The sequence below is a fragment of the Varroa jacobsoni genome, unplaced genomic scaffold (assembly GCF_002532875.2).
Source record: "Varroa jacobsoni isolate VJ856 unplaced genomic scaffold, vjacob_1.0 scaffold_1118, whole genome shotgun sequence".
In the NCBI taxonomy this organism is placed as follows: Eukaryota; Metazoa; Arthropoda; class Arachnida; order Mesostigmata; family Varroidae; genus Varroa; species Varroa jacobsoni.
In genome coordinates, this window is record NW_019214020.1 from 59,592 (window position 1) to 82,738 (window position 23,147).

The following is a 23,147-nucleotide window of genomic DNA, read 5'->3' on the forward strand; positions in this document are numbered from 1 at the left end:
ACGGAAGCTTGCTCTTAGCGTTCGCCGCACCATCTGTGTGAACGTGGGTCTGCCTGCATATAATGGTTGTATTTTTGTATTAAGGTACGCTTGCTTTCGCTATTAAGTCAGTTCATGCCAACCGACCTGTCATATAGCTTAAGGTAGTAGGCTGTTTCAAGGCTGAATTGACATGTGGCGCACCGGGCAAAGGACAGGCCACAGATGACGATTAGGAGGATCAGATCACCGAGGGCGATGCACTTAAGGTATACGTAAGGTGAGTCACTCAAATGCCCGTAATGGATGGTGAGGAGCATGAACACGTTACCGACGATACCGAACGCCGATAGGACAGGCTGGATGTACGAGTTGGCGATCGTTGTCCATATTTCGACATGGCCTGCCTGAGCGTCCTGCTCGATACTGCAACAAAATAAAAAGTAACTTACGACACATTGTTTTTGCTATTGCTTTTATCACGGTTACAACGCGTAGGCCCATTCCACACGTAACTTAGCTAAATAAAAAATTATACGAAGAAGCTGCGAATTGATTGCCCCGAACATTCTTAGTTCACGATAAAAATTAGATAAATTTGCTTCAAGCATGACCACGTATATGCACATTATAATATTACTAGATATATGAAGTGAGCTGAGAAGAATAGATGGATTTTCAATTGCACCGAGTAGAAAAACAAAAATGAAGCTTATTTAAAAAAAAATCATTATGTAGGGTAGGTTTTAATCACACCTTGACGCTTAACTGTAGTTACTAGTCTGATTTGGTTATTATTTGACCCACTTTTACAATTGTGTGTGTGCCATAATTCGGAACAAATTTCGTGTGGAATTTCTGTGCATCACCGCTTATACCAACCCTTAAATGGCGACACGTCAGTCATATATACCTAGACTTTTGGTATAAACATTTCGATGAAGATAAACCTTTGATCTGAACGTACAGCAAACATTAATGATTGCCCATTTAAAGATGGTAAAAAACAATAAAAAACTTTGAAATTTCCATTTGAAAATCCCTTTTTTTTTTTGGCCCGCTGTCAAATCTTGTACCTGTGTAGGTCTTTGATAATGCCTGATAAAGTTGGTAACCATACTTGGGCGCCGAGGTACTTCTGCATACTCATATATATATATATATATATGTAATGTTATTTCCTTCCAGATGGATCTACTTCACTTACAACTACACGCCAAGAAATGCCTTACTTGGTGAGTACATTATATTAGTTTGTACGAAGCTGGTTGAATTATATGAATAATCTTAAATTAAGTAGATTTTCAGCGTTTACTGCTGAAAATCAACGTTTAGTAAACCAATTTTTTGTTTTTTGAAGGCGAGAGCATTGGGTAAATTCAGTGATGATCGGTGAAAACTGCAAGCAGTTCTCAGCGAACCGTGGTTTGTTGCTAACGCAATCAAGTTACGAAAAGCGTTTGGAAGGTTGAAGGCCGCACAGGGGAGGTGGCTACACCTCAGACGGAAGAACGTAACTGCTGTAACCACGGGAACCTTTGAGCAAAACAGAGCATGCACAATGCGGCCCTATCAATTTAATATGGAGTTCCTTAAAGCAGCTATTAAATGAGATAAGCCCGACAGCCTAAAACGATCTGTAAGAGACAACACTACATGATTGCCACGCTTTGATTACGGCCTAGATTAAGAAAAGCAGAACCGTGCGTTTCGATTCCTTTCAGGCTTCAAACGTCGCGTAACATCGATGCTTTCAAAGGAGCCATCGATAACAAGGATAGATGCGCCGGTGCTTACGACTGTAATCAATGCGAGATAGATTGTTTATAGACCGGTGCTTAGAAATGAAATAGGCGCTTAGAACAAATTGCACTCTTTATTCTTTCTTCTTATCTTTGAGGTAACGCCTTTCGCATCAGTTACAAAAATTATCTTTGAAATCTGCGTTCCAAATGTAATATAGACCAAAGGTTTTCCATTAGCTTTTTTACAAACTAATCTTCTTGTCAAATTTACTTAGTCCAAAAGTCTTATTTATAAAACCTGTTAAACCAGTGTCCTGTAGTAGGGGGTGCAATCCATGGACTAACTGCGTCGTCCGCTCAATCATCGGCAGCTTGCTCGTTCGACAAGCAACCTTAGACATGAATTTTATAATAATTAGACAAGATAAATAATGCTTGGTAAGAACCCGAGCTTCTTTAAACATTGATAAAAAATTTGCCCGGAGCTATTTGTACGTAGTTAAAATGTTTATAATAGACGGGCTTGCAAATAATTTGAACATTCTCTTATCGGACTCTATTCAATATACTTAATCTCAAACGTATATTGCCTCTAGCTTTACTAATACAGGATCAACTTTTTCTAGAATATAACTTAGTGGGTTGATAGAGTAGTTACTGGGCTACATAATAGCAACAAATAAATACGACTTCTATTATAGGATGAATAATTTTATATTGACATTTTTCCTTTTTATTCACACACAAGTTCTAGCTGCCTTGCTAACTCGCTTCTGTAAACACGTTTTTCCAAAAAACACAAGCGAAAAAACACATTTCAATCGACGGCATAGAATTTGCCCAAACAGCTCAATTACGATGATAATATATTGTTGTCTTGTTTTCTCTTGACGAGCTGTTGGGCATGGCCAATACATAAATACTACTTATTCAACCTATATTCTGTTTTAAATGATTCTCTTGATCTGGTCGAGTTGGGTTAGAGCTCTGGGCCATGATCCAATGGGCATGTGTCCTGTGAACTGGTACTTTCCTTGTAATCGTATTCAAGCGACGCCACAACTGGCCCTGCCATAACGGGTATTGCCTGCCCATTCATATGGCTTAACTGATTATACCCTTGAAGCAACACCGCGGTAAAATGAACTATCTTCAATCTGGTATACCATCACACGCCTACGCTCAGTTTAGAAACTTTCTACATGCCACGTGCATTTTTAACTACATGCTGTTCTCCGTTTTCTATTCAAGAGATAATTATCATTGTTAAATTTTACTTTTGTTGGTCACTTTAGACACGATTTGTTTTTGACCTAATTGATCTTCATTGAATGTTGATGGCTGTCAAGTTACGGCCACCGACCCAACGCTGTCCCGAATCACTTTACGGCTCCTCCTTAAATGACATAAGATTAATTCCGGCAGGTTAAAGCCAATTTGTATAGAACGACGATCACCAGTTGGACATCTTCGTACGAAGGTCATGGAAGACAGGCGTACGATTATACTTGCCGGTATCGTGATTTTTTTCGAACTGATACGTTCCGACGACCTTGCTCTACCTAGCTGGATCTTCGGACATCGCCCTTCCTAAAGGCGCGATCCAAAGACGGTAATAGGATAGAGAGAAGTCGATGAAGGACTACGTCATCGCTCGCGTGTCTCGAAATTTTGAGATATGAAGGAAAATGACTGTGTAATGAAATCTCTATCGAAAGCCAGACAAAACACGAGACCACGATGGGAAGAGCGACCGTCATCATCACGTGTAATAGGTGGACAGCCACGTGACGAAGAGTCGGTTTCAATTGTACATGACAAAAGAGACAGTACCATTACAGCGACCAATGTTGTAAATAAGAAGCAGACGCGATCTTATGTTTAGCAGGCGCAGAAGTTGTTGGCTACGAGCTAAAATAGTAAACCCAGTACAAAGTCTTATAAAGAACAAGTATTACGTTGATGACGATGATCAATATACGACGGGTATGAATAACGATGGCTTGTGAAGAGTTTCGGCAGAATAATAATAATAATAATTTTCCTGTTGAAATTTAGAAGTTTAAAAAACTAGTAGTACTGGATAGCAGCGGTTGATTGTTTCAGCGTCTTCGCGTAATTGTCGAAGCTTTTTGACGGCTTCCATTAAAGGATTCTGTGATGTTTTCTGGTTGCAACTGAATGAAATCTGAGGAAAACCGATAGATTAAGTACAAAGTGTAGCAAGCTGATTGATGTACGATACCGTGAGTTAATGCAGATTTCTATATTTTACGAAAAATAGACGTAAATGGTAGAATAATATTATGGTGAGGCGGTTACTCAAGGTTCATAGGGTCGTTCGCCATCTATCGTAAGTGTCGTGTCATGTCGGCAAACGTATGCAGCCGGGCCTTGAAAGGGCCCACTGCTTATAGGCAAACCACCTGACTTAACTACTATGTTGTTAATTATTATAGCCATTCGAGTCTTTGCTGTTCTATTGATTAAGCAATTCGCGTCCGTATAGTGCACAACATGACGGAAAGATTTCAGGGGGCTCCGTTAACCGCAGACTTATTAAGGCTACCGTTCATAGGCTAAACTGTCTCGCGACAAGGCCGAAATAAAGCATGTTCCTCTATGAATGTCATATTTAAAATCAGCACTCAACTTAGGTTCATTTAGTTGTAGCTTTGCTTAATAGATCCGTTACTTGATAGCATGCTACGTGCTCGAGCGAAGGAACGAATCGAACAATGAGATCGGTCGACATTTCATTGTATTCAGTAGTACTGCGGCCATCCTCATAGATCCTACGCTGACGCCAGAAGGTCGCTTCGTGAGAACGACAAGATATGAAGGTATTTTCCAAACGGCGGAACGACTACTGCCGACTACCCATTACGTTGGTGGCTCCTCACAGGCGCACGACATACATGAATCATTGAAAAATAATTCTTGACGCTACCTCTGATGTATTTACGGAGCAGGCCAGCTCCAATGGTCTGCGGTTTCAATTTTTTCGTCGACATCGTGTCTCTGATTTCACTTTTTATGTTCGCACTGCTTCCAATCCATCTTCGTCTCGTCTTTCCGAGCGGGTCCGCTTGTAGCGATGATGCGATTCAGAGCTGTCTCCTTTCCTCGATGGCGGGCCTGATTATTATTTAGACAACTTTTTTAGCGTGGACCTTCGTTAGGTCCTGCACGCAAATACAAGCGGACGCATTCACTTCACAGAGATTAACTATTATTCACATAGAGATAGTTGGTCGATGTTGCGAAAACGTATAATTACGCCTGTTTTAGCGACAGTAATCGAATGAAGCTTGCCGTCTCTTCGAGTTCTACTGGGCTTCAATTGGGATTTCTAAAATGCCATACATAAAACGAACAGACAGTCGAAAATCCAGCCTCAATGCATACCTCTCATTTTCTTATTAGATTGCTGGCTACATTCTACACGCCAGCGTCATGGGGATGTAAAATGTGATCTATCGGTCTCTACCAGGACGCTCTAATATTCGAAGAGATTTTTTTTTTCGAGAAAATCAAACCTAAACAGGAGATATTGTCAATCCCGTTGGAAATGACCCATTTTGGCGTATTTCTTACAATATCAATTTCTCTTTTGGTGGCATGGTAAATGGCTAGCAGGATGACTATGAATCTATAGGGATAAAAACATGTTAAAAGCTAGTTTAGCTGCTTGGTCTAATACATCGGAAACTTTGTCTCAGTTGTTTTCGTGGCGTTGAAGTGATCAGTTACTCATATAGTTCTTTGTTAATTTAGTTGATTGTATCAATAGAAAAAAGGATTACTTATTATATATTGTTTGAATAGGTTTATGAACAGCCATAGTTTGCTTCCACACGTTGCCTTTGTGTTAGTTGACGTTTCTTACGATATTGAGAAATACTGTGGAGGCACGTACAACGACGACTCATGTGATCACTGAGAACATGGAGAGTCCTCTGTAAGGGAACGGTGTATACAGCTTAGGTAGAAAGACTTATGAAGCGTTTGATGGCCGATGTCAACCAACTAAAACATGGCCTACTTACAGGACTTGCAGCTTACTCCTCGCAGGGGACCGTATGAGGGATTACTCGCTTTAACAGTTTCGTACCACTATAGTAGTGATCGACCAGATAACTGATTCATCGTTCTTCAAGCAGACTGAACACAAAACGGAAGACGACATGTGATGGCAGAAATGGCAACACCCAATAGATCGACTGAATTGCAAATTCATACTGCCAAATGTAATTTTTAGGTTTGAAACGGGTGGGCGATCAGATGAAAACATTGCCTTCATACCGCGTCGGTCACATAGGATCATGTTCGTGCCCGCGTGCGGGCATATTCCACGCTCGTTGTCAAATGAACTGAACGAACGTCCCTGTTGTTTACTCTGCTACTTGTGATTATAGCCGAAAAAACTATTTACCAGCTAGATGTGCCGAACGAAATTAGGTAATTGATTGCGTACGAGGCCAAATAAAGACGTGGTACTAAGGCTTACCAAATTAGCCATTGCTGTTAGTGTCGGACGGTACCTGCTAGCCCTCCCCACATCCGAAACATACATCACTATGTAAAAACAGTATGATTTCTATCGCGATAGCTTTTTCCCTTGTCGCTTTCCCACAATCAACGGCGATCCTGGCTAGATAGATTGTCTTAGCTTTCAGAAACGACCGTACACATTCTATGTTCAACGCTACCTATTAACCGTTTCGCCATTCATAGGATTTGCTGCAGTGGCGCGTACGCCACTACGTATTTCCATCGAGATCGTGCAAAGTACTTTTTCAAATGGCTTCCGTTAATTATGTCCGCGGACGAATTTGAGTTTAGCTTTAATTGACAAAATGGAGAGAAGCCAGCCGTGCTGCCGGCTAAACAGTTCCGTAGGGCTACTCGATACGAGGGGAGAACCTCTTTAGACGACGAGAAAAATATATGTATGTCTATGTAGAAATTTGTATGATATTAAAAATATAGTGGCGGTATTGTTTACCGGAACAAATGGTCTTAAGTAAAAGTAATTTAATAATAATGCGGCCAAGTCTGAGTTCAACGATACGCAACGTATTTGATGACAAATATCTGATTAATCCGTCGAAGAGTAACGTCAAATCGTTCGATCACTGTAAAAGGATCATTACGACTTAGTATGTCTGCAGCGTTCGTTACTTCAGATGGGCGCGGTATTTCCGCTCTCAAAACACGCACCACTCAGCGACGGGGTCTCGTTAGCATCAATAAAAAAAAAAAAAAAAAAGACAAAATTATATTCTTTCTCTATGTGATCCCATACATAAGATAATCACAGAGATCAAACATGCACACCATTTATGTACAGCTTTTTTTCGTTGTACGTGTTGTAGTGTAAACACGAAAATTATGACGCGCAGCAATATGGCTCTACCCTCTGAAGCTTCGATTCTTTTCATCCTAATTGATTTGTTTATCTTATTGTGAAGTTCTTTATCATTGTCATTTTAGCTATGAATGTGATGTGATATAACAGAATTATAGTTAACTTCCTTTAATGCTAGTTTCAAGATACAATATATACATTGTACGAATGGATAAGCTGAAGCACATCGACCCAGTACCTAAGCTAGCTAGAGATAGCCGAGGTATTTTTTTTTTTTTAATTTAATTTTTGCTGTTACTTGCTTCTGTTTGTTGTGTAAATGTCTATTGATGTTTTGCCTCACCAAACAAATTTTAGGCTTGCCGCGGGGTGGCTTACAGAACTGGCAAAAACAACTCTAGCATCAAGCAAGCTACGACTAAACGTGGGGCGGATGAAAAATTGTTTAGTTCTGTCTTTTTTGTACTGTCTCTTTTTCCCTTTTGAGTAAACACGCGTTTATTGCTTTCCCTAGTAACAAACGCGTACGTCTCAAACTATTTAACTATATGTATTATTGTTGTGTGTGCACACACAGTCAGCGTGGCATCGGAGTCAAGCACACCCTTACGGCGATTAGTACACATGTACAATGTTATCGCAACTATTCAAGCGCCCTAATATTGTGCTTGATTAAAAGGCTGCATCACATCGTTTTCATTCAAATTCACACCATTTCGGTAGATAGGCAAAAAGCTGACAATTGACGACAGTAAAATTGTTTCATATCACGGGCGTATGCAGACCTCTCTATGCGTATATATAGGTATTTATACGTATATAATATAGGTATAATGAGCGCTCGCTTGGTCAACTGCACGTTACGCTGCGGACGTCTAAGATTACAGATTTGATTCTGCCCAATAACAGATGTTATTTTGAACAGAATTGAATCACACGGTACGTATGTCTATAGATAGTAAAGCATAAGGTCTCTAAAGCCATTTTGTTCGAAATTCTGCGTATTTTAACGGCTCCTGTTTAATGCTGTTTTTTGCTGCTTTTTCATTACGAAAAAGATCAGAACGGATTTTGTTATTTTCGTACGGGCTAATTGCAAACCTCGCGGGAAGGACCATCCATCCATCATCCAACTTCTACGGCGAATTCATATATTCTGACAAATGTACAAAGCGGCGCTGATTCGGAACACGTGATAGAAATCGTACACTCATATATCTAGCTCAAAAAAAAATTGTCACAATAACCACAGTGTGTGTACACAGGGAAACATCTATTTCGTTCGATGTGATTCTGCCCTTACGAGCTGCACGGCCGGTTCGCGTCTGATTGTATATACCTCTAAGTGCCATAGCGAAATTTGCTCCCGGAGACGATTGTTTATCTCTAACGACGCTAGGCACAGTAGGCATCAAGTTAGAACTTGATGTTAATCGTCGTCTGTTTATCAGTTGATTTTAATGCTGGACGAGCAGATCATCACAGCCAACTTCAACCATTCACCCGCTCAGCGCACACCGAATCCAGTTGTCAGGGGCAGCAAATTCAAATTCGAAATAAAGTTCCTTGCTGATTCTTTGTTAGTACTTCTTGGTACAGACTGTGTGCACACATAACGGATGACCCGAATGCTCCCTCGCGCCAGACACCGCGGTTCTATGCTTAGCGTGAAACTATCGTAGCTGTCGACGCAAGGCATGAACGGTAACATTGCGAGAACGTTATGACAATGTAGGTGATGATAGACGTTGATTTTGAAGATAGGATAGAGAAGAAGAAGGATGACAACCGAAGAATATGATGAAAATCGAATCGCAATAATCGAAGATTCAGCGAGCATTTAGGGCTGTAGTAACACCTTTAAAGGGAATAGATACTCATCATTATCACAGAGAAATCTGCAAACGAATAGAAATGAATGTCTCAGACTTTTAAGTTAAATTGTTCTCTCTTGTCACAAAGCAAAACGTGTGTCCTCCCCATTTTCCTTTAGGCCTAGGCTATTTCATATGTCTTCAAATTTAATCAGCAATTATTATGTTACAAGCGCGCCGACGAGGACAGACGTGTCCAAGACACGAAATAGGCACCCTTTGTCCCAGAATGAAATGGTATTACATGCAATTTCATAAAAAAATAGGTAAGCTTTATTCGATAATGACGGTTACTGTTGACGTTTTGGTGTGATTGTGGCGTAAAAAGTGTCAGCTTCTCCCTAACGGTTATTTTTTTCGGCTGAAGTATGACATATACTCGAAATCGCAAATTCAGGCCTTTGAACCAATTTTGTTTTCTAACAACATGGATTCAACGTTTGAATGCGATCGATTAAAGACACAAGTTCTTAATGGACTTGTCTAATAACAATGACCTTTGAAGATAAAAACTTTTCGCCTGAACTAAGCTAATAAGAGGTCCGTTTGTAACAAAACTATAGTTAAAATTGAAGTTACATATATATTTAAAACGCAGACCTCTAAATACAGGTAGTAAGGTGTCCAGGATGATTTCTGGGTAAACACTATCATAAACATTTTCACTAATGACAAAAAAATCACTTCACAATCGGAGGGAATTGTTTCTACTTTCGCTGTAGATGATCGCAGCACTAGCTTTGAACTGCCCAGCGATTCATTGAATGAATCATGAATTTAAGGAAAGGGCACGTCCGTCCGACGAAAAAATCCAGTATAACTCGAATTTTCGCGACAGACGCTCGTACTATCTCTACTAGGCGACCGTCTGTCTGCGCAGCCTACGAGCGGAGGGTCGATTTCTTTGCTTGTGAAAATTCTCTGCTCTATACAGCCATTTTAGAGGCAGATCCCCCGGTAAACAGATTCAAATAAAACTCACCATCGTGGGTCCATCGGCGAAGTCATCTTGGTTCGGCCACCTGAAATTACAAAGATGGTAAAAACGTCAATACTATAATTTTGTATGAATATATGAAAAGAAAGTCGATCATGTCAATGCACTGAGCCTGTACAGGCTGCCATCGTGACCTAAGTAGATATTTTTCAAAAAGGGTTACGCGGAGCTGCACTTACATTTATGAGAAGAAAAAAAACGATGCAAATATATTTAGCCCTAATTAATCGCAATAATGAACTTCGTGTTTGTCCACATAACACCACCGATTTCACAAACATCCCACTTGAATTTTTTTGATTTTTATGTTTGTAACAAAATGTCAGCGAAAGAGTTATTGTCTCAATTACGATAGTGAAGGGATTGAACCCATCGATTTGTAATTCTAAATCAGTTCTTTCTGAACTACTACTACTAAAAACTGTATCCAAAATTACCAATGCGGTGACTAAACGAATTATGCGCATATAAAATCTAGAGGAGAATAGTTTTTTACATGAAGCCTCCTTCGTTCTGTCGAGCGTCAAGCGTTCCTTGATACGTCTTGACTTCTTCATATCTTCTGTGGCATTTTTTGGACTCTAACCAAATAGGCTGCTTGTCCTAGCCAATGCACCTGTTAGATAAAACGAAGAAAATGGAAAAAAAATTTACCAGCGTTTCGTACCGGATAATGGCGGACAGAAGAATGGAAAGTCGGAACCATCATAGTTGTGTTTTAGCGTTTTTCTTGGCATGATTTTTGCCAAAAACATCAGAGATGAACAAAGTATATCCAAAATATTTTTCAGTCAAAGCTGTCCCCCATTAGACGGACGTTTAGAGATTGTTGTGTTTCAGAAGTGCGCGCACGGAAATATTGTTGAGTTTTAAGTAGATTCAGGCTTGGACGACGGTGGACAACCGGGGCGATGATCTAGTTCTGTGTAATCCCACTAAACCTTTAAATTTTTGCTTCGTCTTCATTGTGTACTCTGACGACCCGACCTGTTCCTGTTAAGTATTTGAGTCCGTGAACATTCAGTCGATTCAAGTTAAAAGAGCAATTCTTCTTTAGCTAAACACGCAGTTGTCTACTAAAGAGGCTTTAAAAGGGTAATAGGACGACGTTGAATAATTCTTATACAACTATTCTATCGAAAGATCTGTGGAATGGTCTTTGAAGAACAATAATACAAACAAAGTCGCTGCAGACATGATTTTCTTGGACTGTGGGTACTTTGTTCGTAATGCTTTGGAAACATCGAATGTCTTTTTCTCAGTTGATAGGGAATTATTGAGTGCTCATGATAAACTTACAATAGCAGCAACCATCTGAGGCGTAAGTGAAATGGTCACACAATTTGAAACGGCCAATTTGATTTTTCGATGTTATTTTATGAAAATGATTTGCTTCTAGCCGGTTGAATGTCTAATTCTTAGTTTAGGTATAGAAATTGGAGACTATCCAAATAATAGTAATGATCCACTAAGCGGCTCCTGTCACTTTTCATAGTGTGTATCTAAAATCAAATCAGACGTGGAGGGTCGAACGGGAAAACTCTTCCTTCAATACCAGCAAACGAATAGAAATTAATTAGTTCAAATAACGTGAGGGTACATTAAGTTGGTAGTAATTATGGTGCAACTTCAAGTTCAGAAAACAGCAGCGATATAATTTCACACACATATTTCCGATCTGCTGAAACGGGGATCGTTTACTTCGGTCATTGCTTCTAGCAAACCTCGATATAGTTTTGGAGCTTATATAGTGAAGATTACACGCTCACATCGTTTGAATAGCCGAAACTAAACAAAGATTTACTGCACTCTCATAGACATGATTAAACGATTCTTCAAGATGGTAAAGGCGTAGATAAAATGTTATGAGTATTTAGGATAGTTAACGCATCTGTACAGAATAATTGGAACTCTACATTCGGGAGCCAGAACGTTTCTGAGAACTGAATATGAGCTAAAATACCTTAAGATACTTCTCCGTCGGACAAACCCCACCGAAACTAAACTTGTATAGATTCAAGGGTCTATATTCGACTCGTCGGAATCCGAGAAAAACGTTTATACATGTAATAGCCATAATAGGAACGAGACCGTAAAGGTGAAAACAAATGTTAATAATGGCACGAAAAGCCATTTTTGATACTCGCAGAGTGTTTGCACATAACAGACCTTGCCCTCGATAGTCGAGATTATTTATCACAGGTGGAAGCCTTTAGATTTTCGGGATCTTTAACCCATTGTACACCCAGAACCCGAACCTGAAAATTTTTCCTTGTGCAGTTTGCTTGAGCGAGTGCAGGTTCGCGAAAGTTTCTAGCGAGTGCATTTTGCAAACAACTTGCGACAAACGTAGACGCAGCCATAATCAAAATCGTAATAGAAATAAAAGGCTATTACATGGAGCAGAGACATCCGCTGCTGCTATCTGTGTTGTTGCGGGCGAGACACGTTGATCCAATACCTGTCTTCATGTATTAAATCGTTTCGTGTGAAACGTGACGAACTTTAATCCTATATTCTCCAAATTACACTTTTTTGAATCACGCGCCTTTTCTCTAGAGGCTTTCGTCTTCTTCTAAACCTGAGACCGTCAAGCCGGATCTCGTCGTTCGCGTTTTCGACAGGCAGATCGTAGCCAGTCATGACAATGAACAAAATTCAAGCGCTTTACCAATATGAGCTCAATCTAGGAAGTAGAGCGGCGGAGATAGCCGTCAGTCGACAGGCGTTAAGTGTCACATAGTTCGTAAATGCCTAAAGTTGGCAGCCATATGATTTCAGCGGGGAACAAAATTAGAGACGTTTGCTGTAAAGTTAATTCGTTGCCGTATTAAACTGATCAATCCTTTACAATCATTGCGGACGGTCACATCAGTGGGTCGATGCAAATGAACCAGAAGGACATCATCCTAACGTAAATGCATACTTGGAAAAACTTGTGGCATCTAATGACGGTGCCACTATTCGCAGCTTTGTTAGGTTTTAACTGGTCGATTATGGCGAAAATGCCCGGAAGGGATGATGAAGCCTAACCGCTATAATGTTTGTACTATGAAAAAGCTGATAAGCTTTAGAATGCTTACTTTTAATAAGGATAATTATAGTATATTTTAGAAATTCTCAGATCACAATTAATACAATATGAACAAATTTAACATGGTATAACCGGACCATAAATAGCTAGAGAAACCTTCATGCTTTTGTTCAGATCGAATCGTATTATAACTGAAATATGATTTATGAGAAAAAGTCAAATGAACGAAGGATCGAACACGTTTAGGACTTGCCCGAGTTTTAGGTCAGTGCACGTAAATGCAAAAACTCGGACAAAACTGACGAGGCAGAATGGAGTAACGTATACATCTCACAAGCTTACGAGAAGTCAACGAAGGAGCGCACTCTTGCTAGACCCTCGGCCTAAGAATGAACGATTTAGGCCATATGAATATCAAACACTTTTAGATAATACATCTTTACTGATAGATGATTCTTCCGTTCTTATGAGGCGACGACATATTTTGTACAACTATTCATTTTGTAGCCAGACCACATTGTTCAATCAATAGTGAAACAAATAGGGTCAGCTATTGTCATCCAACCGATACGTTTACCAATCTCTTCTTTGTATATAACGTTAAGTATGGGGTATTCCTCCATGTAGCCTTAATACTATTTCGGTTAAATTGGTCAGGTTTTTTTTCTTTTCGAAAGAGCGTTATTCTTACGGCCCGTTTCCCGACGCTATTCTATTCACTTTACATACTGTTCTGTAAATCCGGTGCTGTGTATCTAAAAACGTTCTATAAATTGTAAGGCTATTTATTAGACCTTTACAAGAAAAGGTGCAGAAGGCCAAAAAAACACTGATAATTGAATAACTGTGTTATAAGAAGCCTAAAATTGTTACAGCAGTACACTTGCAAGTAGTTGCGAGCGGAGACCACTTTGCGCCACCGTCGTTTTAATTTAACCTAACAATTTCCATTGGCGTAAAACGTAGAAAGTTATTTTCAGAACCTTATGTTGAACATCGTAAAGTTATCGTGAGTTTAGGGTAAAATCATTATAGCCTAGTTGTTTGAAATAGAATCGAAATTAAATAATCTATCTAGAAAAAAAGTAGATAGCAACGACTGACGAGCAGGCATTCTTGTCGCTTTCTTGACTACTACTCGCGGTACTAAATAAGTTTTTTAATAATGATATGAGTTAATATCTGAATCTTATTATATGAGAATATCGGGAAATATATGAGTTTATATCGAGATCTTTCTCATGTATCAGCTTCGTAGATATAATTCTCATTATTAGTATATGTTTTGTAATACCGTCAACAAACGCGCTCGAGGTTTATCAGAAAAAAAGGCCATTGGCTTTTTTCGCATACAGACCAAACCACCTAAATGCAAATAAGTTTACCGAATCGGCAATTTAAAAAAACTATGCTAGTAATTAATAGTATGTTGCGAGGGTCGAGGTCCAAAAAAGACGTAGGGATACGAAGATATTGGCATTTACTGTAAAAAAAAAAAAAAAAGAGGGAATTTTATTAAACCTTTCTTTGATCGCTTTAATTAACTACGGGCGCTACCGGATCGTAAATATTTCAATTTGAATATTTAGCCAATTCTTCAGCGTAAAGTTTCTAAGTTACGTTGTCATGTTACGACATAAGAGGACAGATAGCAAAATGTAATGGATGTCATAATTTCTGAAGAGAACAGTTTTCTATGAATGATAGTAGAAGACAATTTGCAATAACGCATCGAGAAAATAGCGTAGCATATATATATATATATATACGTGTATATATATATACATATATATATATGCTTCATGACCGAAAAAACAAGAATAGATTTATACGGGATAGTATCGAAAACCATTGCGCTGAACATAATCACAACAATTCGATCGTAATTTCTTTATTTAAATGTGCTTTAATGTCTAATTTTTGAGTTCAGTTAGATAACTATACAGATGTGCCTATACAGACGACTGATTTCAAAGGGAATACCGAGGAGATGGGACCAGCGCTCAGTGAGTGTCCAGGAAATGTCAGCTCGTTCCAGGGAGTGTTACAACGAGGTCGAAATATTAAGCAACCGCATAGTTTAGGGCTATGAGCGTTCTTCGATATGTTGATTTCGCTACTTCGAGGCGCCTCCAAGTGGACACAACGCTGCCTTCCTTAAGCTTTCCTAGCGATCAGAACGTTCTTTTAAAACAATAACGTTTCAGCTTGACGAGAATGATATAGGAAGCAATCAGTCGTAAAATAGCTTTTCTTCGAATGTTGGCTGCTCGTCAACTAGATTCCAAGTGAGCGTCTACAGAGAGAGTCAAGATAAACTTTAAGTACTTTGTGGTAAAGGTACTCAGGGTGGGCCATTCGTGATGTATTGATCCCCTACATTGTTTGTCAGCCTGAGGTAATTCGTTTGCAAACCAAGGCTCTATACAACTCTGTAGACGTTCATCACTCGCAGCAGAAACATAATTGAAAAAAGCAGAGAAACAAAGCAAACGGAACCGGCCGTTGTCGTTATTATTGGGATGACAGCAAACGCATACATTGTTCTTATGGCCTGCGAAGGAAAAACTATATTGTAGTGTACGTAGAAGATTGTTATTTGTCGACTTCAGCTACGAACTTTCTCTGCGGCGAAACGCGCACCGAGCAATTAGAAGAGACGCTTTATGCCAGAGGTAACCAGCAAAGCGGAATGAAAAAAATGGTCGACCCATACGACTTATTCTGGTAAACGCATCGTAATAAAAAACGTCGTATTGCAAAAGCAATACGAACTCTGAAAGACAGTTTTGTTTTTTATGTCCAGAGCTTTCACTTTTTACTTGGAGCGGCAAAAAGAATACCTGGTATATTGGCAAACATCCATCGCTTGCGAGACCTCTTATTCTGTATATCCTGACTTAGATACCGTGAAGTAAGACAACGTAAAAGATCATTCAAACACCATTTAGTCACCAGGTGCCTTGACAATACTGTTAGTAATGATTATATGAGACAGAGCCACGCGCGGCCGTAGAGCACTACAGCTTCCTCAGCGTATGTTCTGGGGTTCACGATCTCGCAAACTAAAAATCTGCGAGCTCCATTAAAAAATACCAGGACTCCTAAAGCTATGCGCAATTATGCTGATAATTTAGAATAATTTGTGTGTCAAGAGTGACGCGATGCTGTTTATTTAGAAATTTAGCATGATTGTACAAAAATATTTTCTCTGTCGATTAACATTTGAAAGAGCACTTGGAGATAAAAGAAAGAAAAAAAAAGCAAACTTTTCATTGAAGAAAAGTGCCACTACATTGAAGAACTATATGTTAAGAGGGACAATAACTCAAACCACACCCTATAAATCATTGATGTTTCAGCTGATCAGCAATTTTATAAACATAGATAACCTGGGCAGTTTTAAGCCTTTGTTTAAATACCAGTCATCACCTTGTAAGATCTTGACCAATGGCCAATTTATGAGATCACAACAATAAAAAAAGACATTGGATATTCAACATCGGTTACTGTTCTGGTCTGTTCGATGCTGTCCAAGTAGAGCTGATACACCATCAGTTATTTAGTTTAACTATAAATGCATGTACTAGCAATATGTTGCGTCAGCGGATATATCTAGTATGTCCATAGACGTTATTTGCTTTCTCAGCGGATCCGATCGACTCACCTCGTCTCTACTTTGCTTTCAGATACATGTTCGATCGGACGCTATTTTCGTACAAACGTAAAACTTCTACAGACTGTTCATTGCCTATAGTTTTTGCACGGTACGCACTATTTTCCTATGAGTTTGTCGCTTCGAGCAGTAATTCATTTTGAATTACGAGCGTAAGCTTTGTCATACGACGCTATACTTTGACAGGATGTATCGTCTTGAGAGCGTGGCGTTCGTGGACTAGACGCGAGTTACGATACTCTGACGAACGGCGACGCCTATCAAAGTAACATTCGATTGAAAAGCTACAACTAACGTTTCAGCGTCAGAATTCTGTATTCTTATTGAAAATAGGCGAGATCATTTTGGCTATGGATTCGCGTAACGCTTAATAACTGACACTGATTTAGCGTAGTTCAGAAGCAGAGACTGACTCCTCTAAGGGATATGAACAGAACCAAGCGGTGTATGATAAACGAATGGCTGACATGTCCGCAGTCTGTCATGAAAGAAGATGCTATGGAAATGTTACGCTGTGCGGAAATTCTATAGCCCAAGGATCATTCCGAGCTAGCTTTCATATCTGGAAAAATAATAGATCCGTATTTTTATTTCTTCAATAAGTACAGCACTAGAACCAGCTCCGAAATTTTCAAATAGTCAACTAATACCATGATCTGGGGGCATCGAGGTGATACATGAGCGAAAAACAGAAGTGCGAAAATTTTCGCACGAAACAATGTTTGTAGCTTCGGATGCAGGCCACTTTGCCAGAAATAGTGGCGACACGACGTCAGAAGCAAACAATAATGCGTTATTAACAATGGAACTTGATAACTACTCCCGAATCAATCTCGAAAATTAGGTGTTCGACTATTCGCTATGAGTAACAAGCAAACCGTTGACGGCTGCTAGAGTTGAAACCGTTTCTGCTAAATTGACATCCTCATCTAGGCTAAACGAATTATAATGCCTAACTATAAAAATTTCTCTTGTGCATGAACGAATACTGTGAAACTAGGGCATAGCTATTTAATACAGGGATTTCGTGTCTTTGTTGTCGGACATCTTATCTCTATCGTATAGTATATTCGAAAATGATACGAGTAGACAAATAAAATGCTTATATCAATTATAAAGTCTTACTAACACATCAAAAAACATAATGTAGTATATGTAAAACAAGGCGAGGTAATGCACTGTACAGTTATTCGGAAGTGTTCATGCTAGTTCACCTATACGTGATGACATTTGTACAGCGTTTCCCATTTAATGCCCCTTTCAGAAAAGGCAACATCTTGTCTCACTTTCTCATCACACCGCGTAACGAGACATCGTGCTGATTTTACTGTTGTTAAATAGCTATATTTTTGAACTTCGGTCAGCGTCGTCATAGCAGTATGAACACCGTAAATACGATCATACTATAATCATAGTATATTAGAATGAATGTCTCGATCAAATTGATGAACTAAGAGTTACGTTTGGAAAATTGCATTAAGGTTGCTCAGTGGACAGGATGGATGCGGCAATTGCATAACGGAGATGAACTCGAACAAGCTAAGAGGTAATCAAGCTCCCCAAGAAAATTCGGCATATAAGGTGATTGATAATAAAATTTTGAAGAAACTATAAGCCTATAGGCGCTTTTAATCATACATGCTTTTAATGGCAGACAAAGATCCGTACCCAACATTTGCAGTTAACTTGTTGAGGGCAGGCTTTTTCGATCACATTATAAGTCGAGTCAAGGACCTCGTCACACAAAACCGGAGGAGGTTCAACGAGTGATGGAACTTTGTATAATCTATAGATATATCACCTCGACATTCATCCATAAACACACAATTCGAGAACCACTCGACGGAAGGGATCCACTGCAGAAGACTCACTGTACACTAATAACGATAATATCAACATGCAAAGTTTGCTTCGTCTGCCAATCGTCGCCCTAACTCTGTATCTTTACATGTCTACACAAGGTTCTTTTCTCTTCAAGACTAACTTACACGCCAGAGACGCGTTTGAGCTAGACCGTTTCACCTGCCGTTATCGATCACAACGTAAAACGTCTTTCCGTCTACAGTTTTCATCAATGCGACTTGTCTCGAGACCGGATGCCGGAGTACCGTCTCTACCAGCCAGATGTCGTCTGACTTCACTTTAGTCGACCTTCATCTGGCATCTCGTTTGTCGATATAGTGACTCCACTCTGGTCAGGCTGACATCGACAACACAACAGCTAGCTGTATCATTGAACCAATACCCATTGAAAAATTAATAGGCCGTATCTCACATCGCTAAACTTACATATCGGGGGGGGTATGAGTATGAAAAGTTTCGAAAGAAAAAGAAAGTTACTTCGGTGCCATCTCCATCCGTGCACATTTTGTAGGGAGGCATCCGCTAAAATTCTGAAGGGGTCAATTTCAGCATTATCCAGGCTATTTTCTGTAGAAGCCCAATACTCTAGACAGATCGTTTTAGTGCGGCGTTTGTTTCGGCGTTATTGCTGTTGCGTTTTATGCAACACTGTTTCTGTTTAGTTGGTCCACCGCGACTGCATGTCGCTGCTACGGTCTGAAGGCAAGTGTTTTGGTAGAGTTTTCCACTTATTCTTTTGGCGCCCCGGCGTCCGCCTCATCGCGGTTCTCCGGCTGGTAAGCGACATCATCAGCATCACCACCGTCATTCGTATCAAGGCATTAAGAGTGGTGAACTTCTAGAAGGAAAGGGAACTGTGACGATGATTGTGGCGCCATCTGTTTGTGCTCACGGTAACTCGCAGTACGACGGTAATGACGATTCGGGCGACGTCGATAGACACGTATGTTTATCACTAACAAAGAAGAACCGCAAAATGCTGCCGTAATTCGTGAGTGAAAACTAAATGCTACCATGTAATTGCATAGAGTGAATTCGGGTGTTTCTACTGATTGTGTTGATTTGTCATGTCTTTATCGTGTTCTTGTCCGACTGCTATCAACTTAGAAGCGGAACAATGCGTACGCACTTTTTACAAGGAAGCAAAAAAAAATTAATAGTAAACTCACGAAAAAATAAGCTGAATACTAGTTGATACTATCGCACACAGTCATCGTTAGCAGCTGATTAGATTGAGAGATGCATTATATTGGACATAGGCTCATAGTAAATCGCAAAATAAAGGGAGACCAAAAGGAAGAAACACTATATAAACTTACTCTTAGTTAATGATATCATGATCTGAGTCTAGCTCCGATGGTTTGTTTATTTATATTATTATATTTATTTATTCTCGTTACAATGGATTAGGTCGCTGTCATCACGGAACGGAGATAGAAACGTCGTCTGCTCATTACGTTAATACATTAATTTAGCATAAAGTAGACGATCAATTTAGGGAACAACTACGAGACACGCTAAGGGTCGTAGTCGTTGATTCGGCCGCGAAGTTATATCAGGCGACTCTAATGCGTTTCAGACCTACCTCAGTTGACTTCAATTGTTTTATGTTGCACCATTTTGGTCAGTTGGCATGGCACTTAACATGATTATAGTTTTTTTCACTTTAGGAGTACAAACTTTGGATAATGAGTACAAGATTCACTCCTTAAGAACTAAGGGAATTAAGATGGTGCTTAATACAATTGATATTGTTTTACACTAAATAAAACGGTGTTTGCTGTATAAATTTCATTACTTACCTGTATTATCTGAGGAGCCGCTTTAAATTACACACTGTTATATTATGTAAATAGATATTTCACGATCAATACAACAGATTTAAGCCTATCGTGGATAGGCTTATGTACGTTGCTTGCGTCCTAAATAATGAATAATACTTTGGCATCCTACTGCGATCCAAGTCTGCGAAGTATGACTTAATCAAACGAATTTGACACATCAGTTTTTTTATCAATTCAAAGGAAAGCATCGCTTAGACAATGACGAAAGATCCTAGACAGAAAACGGATAGCCAATTCTAGGCAACGGCCCACTACTGGAAGATGTATATGAGTTTAACGAAATGGGTCAATTATGTTTCTGTTTTGCTATAAAAACGAGGTTAATTTCGGGGCTCATGGACGTTCGAGATTCTTCTACTAATACTTTGCGCATACGTAAATAGTATCTATATATGTTCTAAGAAGCGTCAGGCAAAGCTAATTGCGAGAAGTCAGAACCTCTATGTTCACCGTACTTGAAGGGTCACTACAAAACCGGATCTGTAGCGCCCTTACGAGGGACTACAAGTCTGGTTTACAATTGTTTCAACGCCATTCCACAGCTACGACTGCTAGTTGCTATACAGACGAGACGGGACACTTGACATATTCTTGGAGGGTTTCGAAATTAGAAATTAGACAAAAACAATCTGCCACGAACTGGTCGACTACTGTCAACGTACCTGGTTTACAAGGGACTGTATTTTGTTGTAAATATAATTATAATTACCGCCGGTTTCGTTATCTAGGCAAGCCTGTAAAAAACGCAGCTTTTTGATACTGGCCGATGTAAACGGGACTGGCTAGACCGACAGTCATTTCACTGCCGTCAATATGAGATGAACTAATAAGCATTGTAGAAAAGCTTTTCGTAAAGCTTTTCTGTGCTAATCGCGTTAACCGTTTGAGGTAATAATTACATTTGGAGGAGTTTACGAACAGACAGACTACAATAGCGAGCTAAGCGTATGACGATTGAAGCGCAGATCGTAGAGAAGGCGGTATACAGCAGGTTGATGCTGCTATCCTTTTAGGTCTTTTAGGTGAACGCGCGACAGAAGGCTTGTTTTCAAGGAGAGATCAATGTCATCACAAGCAGGTGACGTCGAATCTTCATTATTATCGGTTGCAGATGCTGAGACAACGTCGACATGGACGAAGGCCGGACGCGACCTTCGATTCCACGAAACCGTGACTTACGAATCGTTTCGGAAGAAATTAAGAAATATACTACACTCACGCAGATTTAACGAAGTCGTCATGGTTTTAATACTTGTCGATGTATTTATCGTTACTACGGAGCTGTTCATAATATTGGTGCTTATTCACAGGGCGAAAAGTAATGGAGAGGTTGCCGAACGTAATAGTTTCGTAAACGTTCTCCATGGTGTCTCGCTATGGATACTCAGTTTGTTCGGCGTTGAAGTTTTTGCCAAGGTCTACGCTTTCGGTTGTTTCGGTATGTTCTGGAATAAATTCGAAATTTTCGACGCACTCGTCGTTGTAATCACTTTGGTAATCGACGTCAGCCTTTCTCGTTCAAATCTTGTCATTTCTGTCGAATCGAATCTGCTGATCGCGGTACGTCTCCTAGCGATATCTCGCATTCTGAGCCAGGTCGAACCATTATCCGAAGAGGAAGCAATGTTAAGTGAATGACAACGAGGCGATCTGCATTGAAAGAACAGCTACAACAGTAAACAAACAGTTTACGGTCTTCACCGTGAAGTCCCCGATGTGCTTAAGGTCTAGGAAGACCCTAAATCGTCGGGAAAGGCAACAGCAACGTGTTCTTTACTGAGTATATTAGCCTACTGTTACAGCACAAGTTTATCAGGAATCAGCATGATCGACTAATCGATAACTGAAAACACAAAGTTGTTCTCATACTTTTGCGCGAAGACGCTGCGTGAGTCATCTTTCTTTGGGAGGGGCTAAATGTACGAGATTTTCTACAACTGTAATTGGATTAGTGTAGCAAACAGACGCGTAACGTACTTTTGTATATTGGCTTATCGTGAATTATTTATTACTTGTAAGTCGTCGGGGTCGCACATGTGTTTTTCAATAGATATCTGTCTGCGGCCTTTGGAGACTGTAAATTGTTTTATATATACAGTAAATTATTGCAGTCTTGTTTTGATTCTTTTCCATCGAAAAGCATCCAATATACACATAGCTGTTGTTAAAAAGGTCATATAGATCTAGCTTTCTAGCCTAACTTCTTGGTCTGTTAGTTGACAAAGTCCCTAGAAATTATTGAAGAGGTCACCAAATTTGCGAAACCATTCTCCAAAAGTTTTGTTATCAAATAAATATAGGACAACTACAGTAGGATTACACAGCATCATTTAGATGACTGCAAGGACTGGCTCTTTTACTTGTTGTAATGTTGCAAACGACTAATAAAGCGAATAAAGCAAACGACTTTCCGCCATACCAATGCATATGACTATGAGAAATATTACTGGATTAAAAAGTGTCGATAGAAGACCCAGCGTTAAGCCCCTGTGACCAGGCTTGAGGTTTCTCTCTCTTGCTACTCACAACTACGTTTCACAGCGTCTAAGCTTGATGAACGTTCTCAAAGAGGCTTGACGTTTCTTTTAGAAGTCTTTGAAAAAGAGAGAGCAAATACAAAAGAACGCATGTCATTTTTGCTGGTAAAACAATATTAGGTACTTTAAAATGGTGCTTATTCTACAAGAGGCCTTTAGGGTTTAGGTTGGACCACTGCGAAGCGCACAAGTGGTTTCAAGGACTTCGCAACAAACTTGTTCGGTGC

The 23,147-nt window shown here is 39.6% G+C and overlaps 1 protein-coding gene across 5 annotated transcripts in view; it reads right to left on the bottom strand.

The window, feature by feature from the left end:
• LOC111266805 (uncharacterized) overlaps window positions 1-20,627 on the bottom strand; it is a 34,492-nt gene extending 13,865 nt beyond the window's left edge. Inside the window, exons 1-4 of one of the 5 annotated variants that reach the window (XM_022844593.2) lie at window positions 20,342-20,627; window positions 10,463-10,582; window positions 9,952-9,991; window positions 127-405 (exon numbers count right to left, since the gene is read on the bottom strand). In XM_022844593.2, the coding sequence (XP_022700328.1) occupies window positions 127-405; window positions 9,952-9,991; window positions 10,463-10,523 (380 nt within the window). In that variant the 5' untranslated portion in view covers window positions 10,524-10,582; window positions 20,342-20,627. Of the gene's footprint in view, window positions 1-126; window positions 406-9,951; window positions 9,992-10,462; window positions 10,583-18,344; window positions 19,822-20,341 lie in introns of those variants that run through there. The other 4 variants (XM_086971069.1, XM_022844597.2, XM_022844595.2 and 1 more) reach the window with 4 other exon arrangements.
• Between the last annotated feature and the right edge of the window lie 2,520 nt (window positions 20,628-23,147).